Source organism: Saccopteryx bilineata, chromosome 2 (assembly GCF_036850765.1).
Source record: "Saccopteryx bilineata isolate mSacBil1 chromosome 2, mSacBil1_pri_phased_curated, whole genome shotgun sequence".
In the NCBI taxonomy this organism is placed as follows: Eukaryota; Metazoa; Chordata; class Mammalia; order Chiroptera; family Emballonuridae; genus Saccopteryx; species Saccopteryx bilineata.
Genome location: NC_089491.1, coordinates 228,875,194 through 228,889,680, shown reverse-complemented (window position 1 = coordinate 228,889,680; position 14,487 = coordinate 228,875,194). Strand labels below are relative to the sequence as shown.

The following is a 14,487-nucleotide window of genomic DNA, read 5'->3' as shown; positions in this document are numbered from 1 at the left end:
GCCCAGTAGGTGGTCCAGGCCCACTGCGCCGGCGCGCAGAGCGGGGCATTTCGGAACGTGTAGTTTCCCCGCCGCATTATGGGAGTCCTGGTTTGCACACCCGCGGGGCGGAGCAACTTCCGCGGCTTGGATCTGTAAGTGCGTGAAGTCTGAATTAGCGGGATCCTGACCCGAATCCCGGGGCTTTTTAGGGCGCTGGGGTGTCCAGAGGCCGGCCCCGCGTTCACGCTCCCTCCAGGATGCCCGCCAGTAGGCCCGTGGCCGCGGGGCGCCGGCTCCCCGGGTGGGGAGCGGAGGGTGACGGCCGCCACAGCCCACACCTGCGTGCCTACCTGGCTAGGTCGTCCAGGGGCCGGGTGCGGCGTGGCACGCGGCCCGGGAGGGGCCCGTAGTTGGTGCTGCCAGGGGCTGCTCGTCTCCGAGGAGTTTGGGGGACGAGAGAATGTTCTGGACGCCCTGTTCTGTGCAAGGGTGGGGGAAGCAGTGGCCACCCTAGTCCTTCCTCATCCTGGGGTTTGAGCGGGGCGGGTGTTGCTCCCCAAGTTCGGGCCGTAGAAGACCCTGGCTGCGTTACAGAGGAACTGCGACCCTCTGGCCCTGGGGACCCCCGCTGACCCGCAGTGGGGCCTAGAGGTCGACCACGTAATGCCCAGGATTCACCTGGAACCCCCTCCTCCCTCACCTACTCAGATGGTTGGTTGAGGGGCTGTTAAAAGGGTAGAGACTGGGAACTGCTGCGGAACGTTCAGATTAAGGATACAGCGTCATTAGTGGCCAGGATGAGTTTGGACGCTAAGAGGGAGAGACCATCCCTTAGATTGCTGGGTGTGCCAAGAAGAGGAAGTAGATTCCAGACAATACCTTGTCCACATTGCTTTCATCGGCCTACCCAGAACCAGCGAGTAGTTGGTTTTGTTTTTTGAGAAATCCGGCAAAGGAAAAAAAAAAATCAGTATATTTTTACAGTAAAGAAAATAGAACTATTTCTATCTAAGCCACAATTTTTGAGTTTTAAGCTAAGACTGAATAGTTCCAGGGAAAGTTGAATATTGCCTGCACTTCTTACATTGACTTTATGTCCAGAAAATGCCCCATCTTATGGGCTTTGCAGTTTGACCCTCAGATAGCAGCTGCCTCCTGTTTCTAATTTTGCATTAGTTGTATATTTGGCCAGAGAGCAGCCAGCCTGCTGGTATTTTTAGCTTTCTCAGCTCTCATTTGCTGAAGTCCTGCAGGGTGATCCAAAGCGGCCGAGTGGAGCATGTAATTAAGGGAGATAGGGAAACTGTGGAGACAGTAGGTGAAAAGGAGCTGCACAATCTTACCTGCCTTCTCCTCGCCCACCTTCACCATACCCCTTCTGCTATATGCAGGTTGACTTTAAATATTTTATTGATTTTTATAGAGAGAGAAGGTGGGGGAAGAAAGAAGCATCAACTCATAGTTGCTTCACTTTAGTTGTTCCTTGGTTGCTTGTTTTATGTGCCTTGACCAGGCAAGCCCAGGGCTTCAAACTGGCAACCTCAGCATTGCAGCTCGATGCTTGATCCACTGCCCCACCACAGGCGAGTCTGCAGGTTGACTTTAAATGTTTCTTTACTAAAGAGCTTGAATTTTATCACTCTACAGTAAAAAGTCAAGGCAGCTGCCTATAGAGTTTTACAATGTAATTTTGTGATATCAGAGAGAATGGTGTCTTCCAAATTCCAGAGTTCCAGCATTATTGTTTGGATTCTGATTTTAAAAATGAGAACACTTTGGTTCAAAGAGGTTAACGACTTGCCCCAGGTCACATGCCTTGCCACTGGTGCCACCAAGAATAGAGTCCAGATGCCAGTTCTGATTCAGTTTTCTTTATACCCTGCCTGCTGTCTTAGAGAGACAGTATTTTGCCCCGGATGGCACTTGTGTATGTTCTCCAGCTTGGCATGACCATTAATGGAAGGAAAGAGAGGTACTTCTCATAACCATAATGATTGCTATTCATTTGGTACTTTCCATGTGCTGAGTGTGTTGTTTAGTGTTTACAATCAGTTTTGAAGGAGAATTGACAGATAAGGGAGCTGAGGCTTAAGGGAGGCTAAGTGACTTGTCCAAGGTCACACCACTAGCAAGTGTAGTACAACAACAGATCCTCCAACAAGTCATCTTATTCATTGTTGCATTATGACATTGATGAGATGTTGTAGGAACTTTTTTTTTTTTTTTTTTTTTTTATCAGGTGAGAGGCAGGGAGGCAGAGAGACAGACTCTGTCATGCGCCCTGACCAGGATCCACCCAGCAACTCCTGTTTGGGGCTCATGCTCTGTTGCTCGTGTAACTGAGCTATTTTAGCATCTGAGGCGAAGCCGTGGAACCATCCTCAGTGCATGGGGCCAATTTGCTCATTGGAGCCATGACTGTGGGAGGAGAAGAAAGAGAGATGGGGAAGGGAGGGGTGAGAGAAGCAGATGGTCGCTTCTCCAGTGTGCCCTGACTGGGAATCAAATCCAGGACTTTCCCATGCCAGGCCAATGCTCTACCGCTGAGCCAGCCAGCCAGGATCATGTTGTAGGAACTTAACTCTTGTTTATGTTAGCCTCCTATAAAATTGGTTTCATTTTATGGCGTTTCACATCAAGTTGCAGAACCAATTGACAATGTTGTGTGTCTGTGTTTGCCAGAGGGCCAGACCACTGGAATTTAGTTCCTCCCATAAGTTTTTAAACCTATTTGTTGTCCTTGACTTTGGGAGTCAGTGTCTTGCATCACTTCATCAGGTATATAGTGGGGAACAGCCAAACTCACCTACTATATTTGTACACAACTCAAAGGAGTTGTAAGAATAAAATGTACATAACCCTAAACATTTTATTTTCATTTACAACATGGCTAATCCCTGAGATTATTAGAGGTTACTCAAAGTGGGAATTCTAGCAACAGGTTATAAAATGTTAGGAACGCATTTCTTCAATGCTGGTCAGACTTTGCTGCCACTTAAAGTCAAAAAGGCCGTATTACAGGAAGGTAATGAGCACTTTCAATCATTGTCATTTCATTTAAACAGATGTGTGGTGTAAAATCCTATCATTAACTTATCTCACTTTGAAAAAACATCATTGGGAAAACTTGGCTATCCTGTGCTGGCTGCTAGCTAGTTTTCAAGGTGACCTTGCTTAGATGAGGTCTGAACTTTTTGTTTAGGTGCTTTGTAAGTGAAAGCTTTTATAAAAATCTTTCTTCAGATTCATCTTATCTCCATCTAAAGGCCTGTGAAACTTTCTGCTGTTTTTCTTAATTTCAATCATAAGTATATTTAAAGAAAGGCATCCCTGTGATTTTCGAGTGCACAGCTCTCTGCCTGCAGCAGGGTGAGACTCTGGAGCCAGATGGAGGGGTGGAGTCCTGGGTCTCCGCTGTGTGACCCTGGCCATGTTACATAAACTCTGTGTTTCCTGGTGTGATTACTAAATGATTAGTGCCCCAAATGCGCTTTAGCACAGCTGAGCACAGGGAAGGGCAGCTACGATCACTATGCTGTAAGTCTCCGAATTTCAGAAAGAGCACATCTAGTTGACACCTCCTTTCTTCATTTACAGATGGGGCCGAGGCCCCAGGAGTGGAAGTCACTTACCGGAGCAGGTGGTTTCTTCAGCCAGAGCTCAAGTCTCCTGACTCTTGAGGTGTGTGTCACAGTGTAAAAATAGTGACAGATGATGCCTCGGAGCAGAGTCTGCTCCGGCTGTGTCCCTGTCCTGTCCTACCTCACTTCCCCTGGGTCCCCCTCATGTTAGAGGGAATTCTCGGAAGGAATTGGGTCTTAAGACAATTTTTTCCCTGTCATTTACTCCCTCCCGCCAGACAGTTTTTAAAAACCTAAATTTGCTGAATTAACACCCAGAGGACCTGAGAAACAGTCACTCACCCACAGCCCAGCTCTTGTTCGGGGCGGGAGGTGGACGGGAACTGATTTTGAACCTGGGCTCTCAGGTCCCCAGGTGAATGGGATGGGAGTGCGTGTCCCCTTTAGAGCAGCATTGCCACCTCTGCTTGGGGCTGTGCTCCCGCGCCTGGCTCCATCAGCCGAGATCTTTCTGCTCGGCAAGAGCCAAGCCTTCTCGGCCCTCACCCAGTGTCTGCTGGCCAGCAGGCTCTGGGTCACGTTGTTGGGGACACTTGCCCCTCCTGTCTTTGCCCTGCTCTTTGCTCATGTGCCCTCTCTCCCCATCAGAGAGGCCTTGCAGAGGTGGTCTGCTCCAGCAACCCCAGCTGACCAGTTCCCTCTCTTCCCTGCAGACCAACGGGGCCTGACCTCCCAGCTCCTCCTCCTCATGTGCTTGTCCGGGGCCTCCACTGACCAGGAGTGACTTCACAGTTGGTCCAGCATGAACTGGAAGGTGATGATAATTTTAAACATTGATGGCTCAGGTTTATCTTCTTCTGATTGTAAAAACTCAAGAGTAACAAAAAGTAAATTCAAGTGGGAATCATAATAACAGTTAATATTCTACTCTAAGTTAAGACATGCAAGTGTATACTTACCTGACTTCTGAAGGAAGGCTAGGCCTTCTCTTTAAGGGCGTCCGCCAACCTCAGGTCTGCCTCACTTTTCTTGCAAAACCCATGCCTTTCAAGTCACCTCCAGTTTCACATTCTGGTTTCTTTCAAGCGGATTAAGGTCTTATGAAGCAGTCTACATGTAAAATCTTTCCGTATTGCTATGCTTCGCTCCTCTGATCTTTTACATTTGTGTGGCCCACAAGTTTTGTTGTTGTTTTTTTTTTAACTCAAACTTGAAAATGCATTGAAAGTATTCACCTTGGTCTTCATAGAAACAATCTTTTTTACAGAGTCGTACTTCAAAAGTGTTGTGTTTAAATAAATGATCTACTTTAACATCAAGAATAGCTTAACCTGGCTGGGAGTAAACACAACTGAGCCCTGTTAAGACATTATATTCAGCTGCTGGAAGCAGAAATTCAAGGGCAAGCGCAGAGGAGCCTGCTAACCGAGAATCGTGGAAGAGGAGTGTGTCTCGTGTCACATTAAATCCCTGGAGCGGGTGGGGTGAGCTGGAGGCTGGTAGCACAGCCACTAAATTGTGTATTATTGGAGATTCTTTGAGAAGTAGAAAATCAAATAGCATGCATCATCATGCTATCCAGAGAGGTACTATGAATAATTTTGGTGTATTTTTTTATCTATGTAAGTCTAGTGTGTGTGATTTCAAACTTAGGATCTTCTATGTACTTTTTCAACTATTATAAACATTTCCTTGTTCAAAAACACCTGCTAGGTTTCTACTGCAAGAAGATCTGGGGAGGTCTGGAAGAAGGATGAGGGAGCTGGGAGGGTACAGCTCCTGCTTCCTAGCTCCTTGGGGCACAGGGTTTGGGGACCTGCAGGAGGGCCATGGGGACTGTCCTTCGGGAAGAGCCTGGTCACTCCTAGTAACTGGAGGCAGAGTGAGGATTCTGTGAGGAGGGTGAGAGTGTGGGAGCATCAGTTTAGCAGGTATTGCATTCCAGAGCCCATGGTGCCAAGGCCGGGAGCGAGGACGAGGCAGCGAGAGAGTTGAGGGTGAGCAGAGGGCAGTGTGGCCGAGACCCAGGGAGGCACTTTATCCTCCGCAGGCCTGGCATCAGCAGGGCGACACAGCGGGTCTACAGGCCCTGTCGTAAGGGTCAGAGCATCGGCCTGATACCCTGAGGTGAGGCAGTGGGTCTCACCCCTGTGAGGGTGTCACGGCCACCGGCCACTGATAGGCCTGGTTAACATGCCTTGGTTAAATACACAGTGCGGCCCCACCCCCCAGAGTTCTTGATTGCTGGGTCTGCGGTCCACAGTGCCCAGACAACAGACGCCTTGACCATCCAGGCAAATCCCACTTGTGACAAAAGGAGTCCTTCCTGTGCCGGGAACAGATCTGCCCAAACCTCCCCAACTGTGAGCAGACACAGGCCGCGGGAGCACCCTCATGTTTAAAAAGGGGGCCCGAGCCTGACCTGTGGTGGCACAGTGGATAAAGCGTCGACCTGGAAATGCTGAGGTCGCCGGTTCGAAACCCTGGGTTTGCCTGGTCAAGGCACATATGGGAGTTGATGCTTCCTGCTCCTCCCCCTTCTCTCTCTCTCTCCCTCTCTCTCTCCTCTCTCATATGAATAAATAAAATTAAAAAAATAAAGATAAGCATCTTTAAAAAAAAGTTAAAAAATAAAAATAAAAATAAAAAGGGGGCCCGTCCCTTAGTGTCAGAAAGGAATGGCCTGTCCAAGTGCCCCGACTGCCCCAGCGCAGGAGGCTGGAGGAGTGTGGACTCCCGTGCGTCCCGTGGCCTCTCTTTTGTGCCCGGTAAGCTGGGGCCCAGCGACAGCCACAGTGTCGGCCACTTGCAGCAGATCATGGCCTCAGCCTGCAGGTCAGCTGTTCTCAGTCTGCAGTCCACGGCTGGGTGTGAAACACGGGTCAGCACTGGTCCTCCCAGCTTTACTCATTTACCTCCCTGAAGGTTTGCATGCTTTGAGAGAGAATATGAGGGACTTGTTTGAGAGAACTCAAAGGGAGAGATTTAACCCAGTTGAAGCTTAGTACCTGAGAGGCAGGAACGAGCCCTGGGACCTTTGCTTTAGCCCTGTGGTGTCCTTGACCCTACGCACTGCTCTGCCCTCAGTCCCTACACTTCTGCCTCAGGCCGCCACCTCTCCAGAACCTGGAAAGAGAAAGTGAATACAGAAACCACTTACCCATTTCTGTCTGTGAATTTTCCATTTCAGTGGGTTTCTGCCTCTGCTAGTGACACACAAGCTTGTAGCTGCCGAGGCGGTTCTGGTTAAGTCAGCCCCGGGGGCTGTGGGCTGTGCTGTGGCCCTGTCCAGTAGGGCTCCAGAGCTCTGCACGTTCTGAGAAGTGGAAGCGAGTGGCCTTTCCCTGTGTCAGTCAGTACTCAGTTATCCCAGAAAACCCTAGTGAACATCAAAAGAAATTTATTTATGTCAACAAACTGGTGACTTTTGCCTCCACAGAGGTAAAATAAGGTAACATTGAACATTTTTTCATAGCTGTTATGTAAACATGGAGTCAAGCCTCATCTCTAAACCAAGAACCTTCAAGAATAGGTGAAATTAGCGCAGTGGATAGAACATTGGACTGGGACGCAGAGGACCCAGGTTTGAAACCCCGAGGTCACCAGCTTGAGCGCAGGCTCACCAGTTTGAGTATAGGGTCACTGGCTTGAGCATGGGATCATAGACATGACTCCATGGTCACTGGCTTGAGCCCAAGGTCACTGGCTTGAGCAAGGGGTCACTAGATCTGCTGTAGCCCCCCGGTCAAGGCACATAGGAGAAAGTAATCAATGAACAACTAAGGTGCCGCAACAAAGACTTGATGCTTCTCATCTGTCTCCCTTCCTGTCTGTCCCTCCCTCTGTCTCAAAAAAAAGAAGATGAAATTAGAGGATTATTTGGGGAAGATGAGGAGGTTAGCTATAGGTCTGAGGGAGGATGGACCTGGAAATCAAATCAATATTCTAAGCTGCTTATGTTTGTCTGGATGAAAAGTTTCATTTTGTGAGTTTTTTAGTCTTTTATACTCTGTCAGAAAGATCTTTCTGAAGTGGGTACATTGTGTTTATTCTTTACTGTTAGTATGGCTTTGTGGTTGCAAGCTGCTGTCTAGTTAGTGTTCCTGTGTTTTACTACTTCAGTTAAATTAAAACAATTTAAATATCTGGCTCCTTATTTTGATTTCCACTATATGCCCATCACATTATTACACCTTCCTCAAATATCCCTGAGTAACTAGTAACTTCAGAGGAAGTGATTCCAGTTGCCTTTGGTAGATTCAACCAACAAACATTTATTTATTTACACAGTTTAGTAGTGGAATTGGTGAGGGTTGGAGAGAGCGTCCTGTATGCGACAGTGTGGGATGGCATTGAAGAGCTCAGGCTTTGAGCAGTCAGAACTCAGTCACACCCTAACTGTTTCAGCCTTGATGTTTTTCAGCCATAACTTCAGGACAGTAGCTGTTTCATGGGAATTACAGGGGTTAGAGGGGGTGCTGTGCGAGCTTCACTGTGCTTACTTAGCTGTGGTAAGCTTTCTGCATGGTGACTATGTGCTTCACTTTCTAAATTTGAAATCTACATCTAGGTCTGAGTCATAGAAAAATTTGAATAAAATCATAGGAACATATATGTACATAATTTGTGATGTTATTTCATCTCATTGAAAACCAGGACCCAGTGGAAAGGGGATGGGCATAAAGTTAAGATGTTCTCTATTAGCTGTGGGCGGGATGTGCATGGGCCTCCCCGCCAAGGTGAGCTTTTCGTTTCTTGTTTGTAGAACAAGGTGGTAGGCTGAGTCATCTTTAGAATCCTTCCAGCCTCCCAGGTCTCTGAGCAAGTCCTTCTCAGCTAAAGCTTTTACTAAGGGGTTTCAGATCAACTTGAGTTAAACTTTAGAGGGAGAGACAAATGTGCTCCCTTAGCAGAATCTCATCATATTGGAGTTACATGTAGTAAGTGAAGTTTGGTAGTTTAACCTAATAATTTCAGTGGAATTAAGTCTATCTAGTCCATTAGAATAATGATTACTCAACAAAAGTGTATCTTTTCACTTTATTTGGGAAGGAATTTTTAAATTGCTTTTTTATTCAATGAGTGGAGGGGAGGCAGAGAGACAGACTCCTGCATGTGCCCTGATTGGGATCCACCTGGCAAGCCCACTAGGGGCGATGTTCTGCCCATCTGGGGTGTTCCTCTGTTGCTCAGTGAATGATCTCTTCTTAGCGCCTGAGGTAGAGGCCATAGAGCCATCCTCAGTGTCCAGGGCCAACTTGCTTAAATGGAGCCATGGCTTCAGGAGGAGAAGAGAGAGACAGAAGTGATAGGGGGAGGGGTGGAGAAGCAGATGGGTGCTTCTCCTGTATGTCCTGACTGGAAATCGAACCTAGGACATTCATACACCAGGCTGACACTCTACCACTGCCAACCAACCAGGGCCAGGAAGGAATTTTTAATCACATGCAACGTATACAATTTTAGCTCATCATAATCATGTTTATGAGACTAGTATAGGATTTGCCTTGTGATACTGTTGTTCTATATAGAATTTTATAATCAAACCTGTTGGTGCACAGAGTTCAAGCCCACAGTTATTCTCCAGCCTTCATTGAGCCCAGTGTGTTACAACTTCCCTCCAACAGGAAATTACAGGAACTGTGAATAGGTAGCTAATAAAATCTTAAGTTTTTTTGTATTACTTTTGGATTCATTCTACCTTCGAGTGCCAGTGCTAACGTGTGGTGGGAACCAAGAGGAAACTAGCGTACCAAAGCCAGAGACTCAAGAAAGAAGGTCTGGTCCAGCTACTTCCAAGGTGAAGAGACAGTCCCATAGCACCGCAGGGCACACACCCAGTTGGTGGCAGAGCAGAGCTGTCCCCCAGGTCCCCTGGCACTGGCTCCTTTTACCGGACCAGCTGCTGCCTCAGTGGCCAAGGGCCTGGGTCATTGGCCACGTGCACAGTCAGGGTGTGAGGGACCAGGCTGTCAGGTCTGCAGTCCACTGGTGGGACTGCCTGTGAAGCCAGGAGCAGGGCAGACAGGAAGCCAGGAGCAGGGCAGAGCTAAATGGGACTGGTGGAGACGTAGGGCAGACCTGTCTGTCCTTGCCTGGTGCCGGCGCCACAGGAGATGCACAGTGGCCATCTGGTGAGGGAACACATGTTCCTCGTCCACAGAGAACACTTAGCATGCTTCTTTCTTCTTTAAGGTTTTAGAACACGTGCCCCTGCTGCTGTACATCTTGGCAGCGAAAACACTCATCCTCTGCCTGGCGTTTGCCGGGGTCAAAATATACCAAAGGAAGAGATTGGAGGCAAAACAGCAACTGGAAGGTGAAAAGAAGAAGCAGTCACAGAAGAAAGATAATTGAAGGGAAGTCGAAGGTACGAGATTGGCCAGTGTGAGATGCACAGTGGTTGGGGCGGGCCAGTCGGGGAAGTGAGGTCCATAATCACAAGGAGAGGAGTGGTGGTTCTGAGAATTAACACCCCCCCCACACACACACCGGCTCTAAGGCTGTGTGGGCCTGCAGCTCCGCCTGTCGTCACAGAGCTCTGTTTGAGGCAGAGGTGCATCCCGAGCCTTGGCCCTGTCTGTTTCTGGGCCGGGGAGTGCATGTGACAGTTCACGCTAAGTCTGCATGGCTCTCCCCGTGGACAGCAGTGGTGCTTGCCCGGTGTGGGTCACAAGACTTCAGTATTTCGTGAAAGTTGCAGATTTCCTTCAGAAGCACACATACTAGAACACTTAAAACTGCACATAAAATTGCCAATGGGGGTGGGGAGGAGGTGCGGTCACAGGCCATTGGAAACCCCCACCTGTACATAAGATTAGGAGACCCTGCTTTCTACAGGATTAAATCTGACTTGCAGGTACAGCATAGGACTCCCTTCTCAGGGAGTCCTGAACCCTCTGCTGCTGCTTCTCACACTCCTGCAAGCCACTCTGACCACAAGAGATTTTCATGCCCCCCCCCACCTCCTACCCCCACCTTTGCTCCTTAGTTCACTGGCCAGAGTGTCCTTCCACAGGACCTCCCACCAGGCATAAAGTCTTAGCCCAGAGCCTACTGTTCACACAGGAGATACCCAGAACTTGTTTGTTGAGTTGAAGCATCAAGAAGTTGTTCTTCGGTCCTGGCCAGTTGGCTCAGCGGTAGAGCGTCGGCCTGCCGTGCAGGGGACCCAGGTTCGATTCCCGGCCAGGGCACATAGGAGAAGCGCCCATTTGCTTCTCCACACCCCCCCCCCCCCCCGTCTCTCTCTTCCCCTCCCGCAGCCAAGGCTCCGTTGGAGCAAAGATGGCCCGGGCTCTGGGGATGGCTCCTTGGCCTCTGCCCCAGGTGCTAGAGTGGCTCTGGTCGCGGCAGAGCGACCCCCCCCCCCAGGGGCAGAGCATCGCCCCCTGGTGGGCAGAGCGTCGCCCCTGGTGGGCGTGCCGGGTGGATCCCGGTCGGGCGCATGCGGGAATCTGTCTGACTGTCTCTCCCCGTTTCCAGCTTCAGAAAAATGCAAAAAAACAAAACAAAAAAAAAAAAAAAAAGAAGTTCTTCAACCCACATTACAGATTGAATATATGACAATGAGCAGTTTCTGTAATTCTGGTTGCTGGTCCAGTTTCTTCATTTATCAGGTTGGGTTCTGTGCTTCTGTAAAAATTAGAGGATTCAACTATGGCAGCTGGGATTCTAGAAAGTGGTTCCCAAAGTAGGCTGTTGACCAGAACTGCCTGATTGTTAAAATGCAGATTCCTAGGTTCCGGCCTGCAAGAGATTTTGTTACGTGTATGCTTGGGTCTGGGTGTCAGTTCTTGAGAACCCATAATCCTCTCAGCAACAGGTAGCTGTAGAAAGCATTGGGCTGGGGACCTCTAGACCCCTGTCCACCCTGAGGTCCCATGCTTCAGTGCATGTGGAGTCTCTGATAGTGTTTTTAGACTTGTTGAGGGTGAAAGTATACTTATTAGAAATGATTGCGACACTTGGTGAATGGTGATCATGTGCTAGCATTTTGCTAAGCGTCTCATGTACCTCCTCCTGACAACTCTGTGAGGTCCGTTCAGATTGAAAAATGGCTACACTACACGTGTGTGCGCAGAACCAGGGTGCAGGCCCTGGGCCTCTCGCCCCATTGCTTTGCACTCGCCCCTGGTGGAGAGCACCTCATCCTCAGCCATCACTGTGGTCCTCAGGGAGCTGCAGGTGTTTGCCAGGCAAAAGCAGTGACTGTCATGGAAGCTCGTCTTCATGAGAGATGGTTCATTTAAATGCAGGAGCACACACTGGTGGGGAGGACAGAGCATGGGGAAATTAAAAGAGGAGGGAAAGCTGTTCGTCTAGAAATGTTGAGTGAATTTTATGTGTGAAACCAAGGAGGGGAAGTGAGTCTGCTATCACAAACACTCCTCCCTCCCACGAAGGCCCCAGAGGCCCCTTCGGGATGTGGCTGGCTGGCAGCTGAGTGAGAGCTGGTGGGTCATCAAAGCCTGGAGCCTTGTTTTTAACAAAAGGGATTTTTCGATGGAAGGAAAATTGTGATGCTAAAAACACATCCATTGATGAGTTCAGTGGTTTCTGTAAGTTTAAATGGCTGAGTGTGAGCATTAGTGCTGAGCAAGTAAGACACTCACCCTTATTTCATCAGACGTTTCCCTCTTACCACCAGTTTTACATCAGGCAGTTCCCACTCACCACTGGTTCTCCATCAGACGGTTCCTATGCTTCACTGGTTCTTCAGTTTCTACTCACCACCGGTTCTCCATCAGATGGTTCCTACTCACCACCGGTTCTCCATCAGATGGTTCCTACTCACCACCGGTTCTCCATCAGATGGTTCCTACTCACCACCGATTCTCCATCAGATGGTTCCTACTCACCATCGGTTCTCCATCAGATGGTTCCTTACCACCGGTTCTCCATCAGATGGTTCCTACTCATCACTAGTTCTCCATCAGATGGTTCCTACTCACCACCGGTTCTCCATCAGATGGTTCCTACTCACCACCGGTTCTCCATCAGATGGTTCCTACTCACCACCGGTTCTCCATCAGATGGTTCCTACTCACCACCGATTCTCCATCAGATGGTTCCTACTCACCATCGGTTCTCCATCAGATGGTTCCTTACCACCGGTTCTCCATCAGATGGTTCCTACTCATCACTAGTTCTCCATCAGATGGTTGCTACTCCTCGCTGGTTCTCCATTACACTGTTCCACTCCTTGCCAGTTCTCTCCTGGGTTTGCACTTTACATGGCAGCTTAGTAGACTCAGCCAAGAAGAAAGAGAAGAAATTCTTTTTTTTTTTTTTTTTTTTTTTTAATTTTTCTGAAGCTGGAAACAGGGAGAGACAGTCAGACAGACTCCCGCATGCGCCCGACCGGGATCCACCCGGCATGCCCACCATGGGGCGACGCTCTGCCCACCAGGGGGCGATGCTCTGCCCATCCTGGGCGTCGCCATGTTGCGACCAGAGCCACTCTAGCGCCTGAGGCAGAGGCCACAGAGCCATCCCCAGCGCCCGGGCCATCTTTGCTCCAATGGAGCCTTGGCTGCGGGAGGGGAAGAGAGAGACAGAGAGGAAAGCGCGGCGGAGGTGTGGAGAAGCAAATGGGCGCTTCTCCTGTGTGCCCTGGCCGGGAATCGAACCTGGGTCCTCCGCACGCTAGGCCAGAAGAAATTCTTAATTGCAGAGTGATGTATCAGGAGATAAACTTCTAGTCCACAGCTTTAACTTAAAATGATGTGAACTGTTACAAGCTTTTAAAAGAACCAGTATTTTCTTTAGTAAAATAAAATACCTTTGTAAAAAGGGTGTCTCTGGTCTTTGGAATAGGCCAAAGGGGTGTGTGTGTGTCTGTCTGTCTGTCTCACACTCACACCTGCACGTGCACACACACGTGCTGTGAGAGTGGATATTCTACAAACCCAGGCCCTCCGTAGGGCCCGCCTCCAGAGGGCTGGGTTGCAGCAGTGGCCAGTGCTATGGGCAGGAAGCCTCCACTGCTCCCCTCACCTACCCATCCGCCCTCTGACCTTCTCCCTCCTTATACTTGTTTCTCCCCTTCCTCCTGCCAGCACCTGGCCCATTTGCCTGTTTTCACTGAGGTGGGGGGCGGATGCACTCATGAAGGGTGGAGGTCAGCATGCAGAGTCTTACTGCACAGCCATTTTGGACAATGAAATGACTTGCGTATTAGCCCTGAACTGCCACTTCTTGTGGGTGTGGGATGAACCTTCTATTTTGTTTAAAGCTCTGTGGTTAGGTCTCCATGCTAACAGCCTAGCCTGGTATAGGCCACCAGCCTGTTTCACTTGTTCATTGAGCCTAATGCACACTGCTGGGCCAGGGCGCTTGTCTGAGCCAAAAGCTTGTATTTGTAAAATGGTGAAACGAACGTGTGTGCCTGGGTGGGCGACAGCCTGATTGGCCAGGTGAGGCTCTGCTGACCCGGCTGAGCCTGGACCTTCTCAGGCAGGCAAGGCCAGAGCCATGGCCTCAGGCTCCACTGGCCCACTCACCTCTGGGCCCTTCCAGGGCAGCACCTGCCATCACCTCTGAGGTCCCCCAGCCCAGCCGTGGCAAGCGGGTGGATGTGGTTGTTGGTGACGGCAAGGGCCAGATTGGCTGGGTGTTCATTGGAAGGATAATGTCGCCCCCAACGACGTGAGGTCTGTTCTAGGGGACATGCCCACACGCACGGGGTCACTGTCATTGTCACCCACCGTTTCAGCTGCTCCTAAAGGGATTTTGGGCTGAACTCACCACCCTCCCTGTGCACTGACCTGAGAAACCTCAGTACCATTGATTGTCACTGCAGATGGTCCTAAAGAACTAAGTTTCCTTTGACAAACTCTCTCAAGCTGTGTCTCCTCTTACGCCTGGTGATAAAGGGAGGATTCCCTTAGCAGAAAGGGAAATGAGGTCAGTGATACATACC

At 49.5% G+C, this 14,487-nt stretch overlaps 1 protein-coding gene across 3 annotated transcripts in view; it reads left to right on the top strand.

Moving 5' to 3' along the window:
• The first annotated feature begins 62 nt into the window (after positions 1–62).
• SMIM11 (small integral membrane protein 11) overlaps positions 63–14,487 on the top strand; it is a 29,262-nt gene continuing 14,837 nt past the window's right edge. For 2 of the 3 annotated variants that reach the window (XR_010729235.1, XR_010729234.1), the window contains exons 1-4: positions 63–134; positions 3,580–3,663; positions 4,277–4,377; positions 9,759–9,933. Coding sequence is in view for 1 of the 3 variants with exons in the window: in XM_066259448.1 (XP_066115545.1) it covers positions 4,366–4,377; positions 9,759–9,920 (174 nt within the window). In the remaining 2 variants the exon portion in view is untranslated. Of the gene's footprint in view, positions 135–3,579; positions 3,664–4,276; positions 4,378–9,758; positions 9,934–12,213; positions 12,777–14,487 lie in introns of those variants that run through there. The other variant, XM_066259448.1, reaches the window with a different exon arrangement.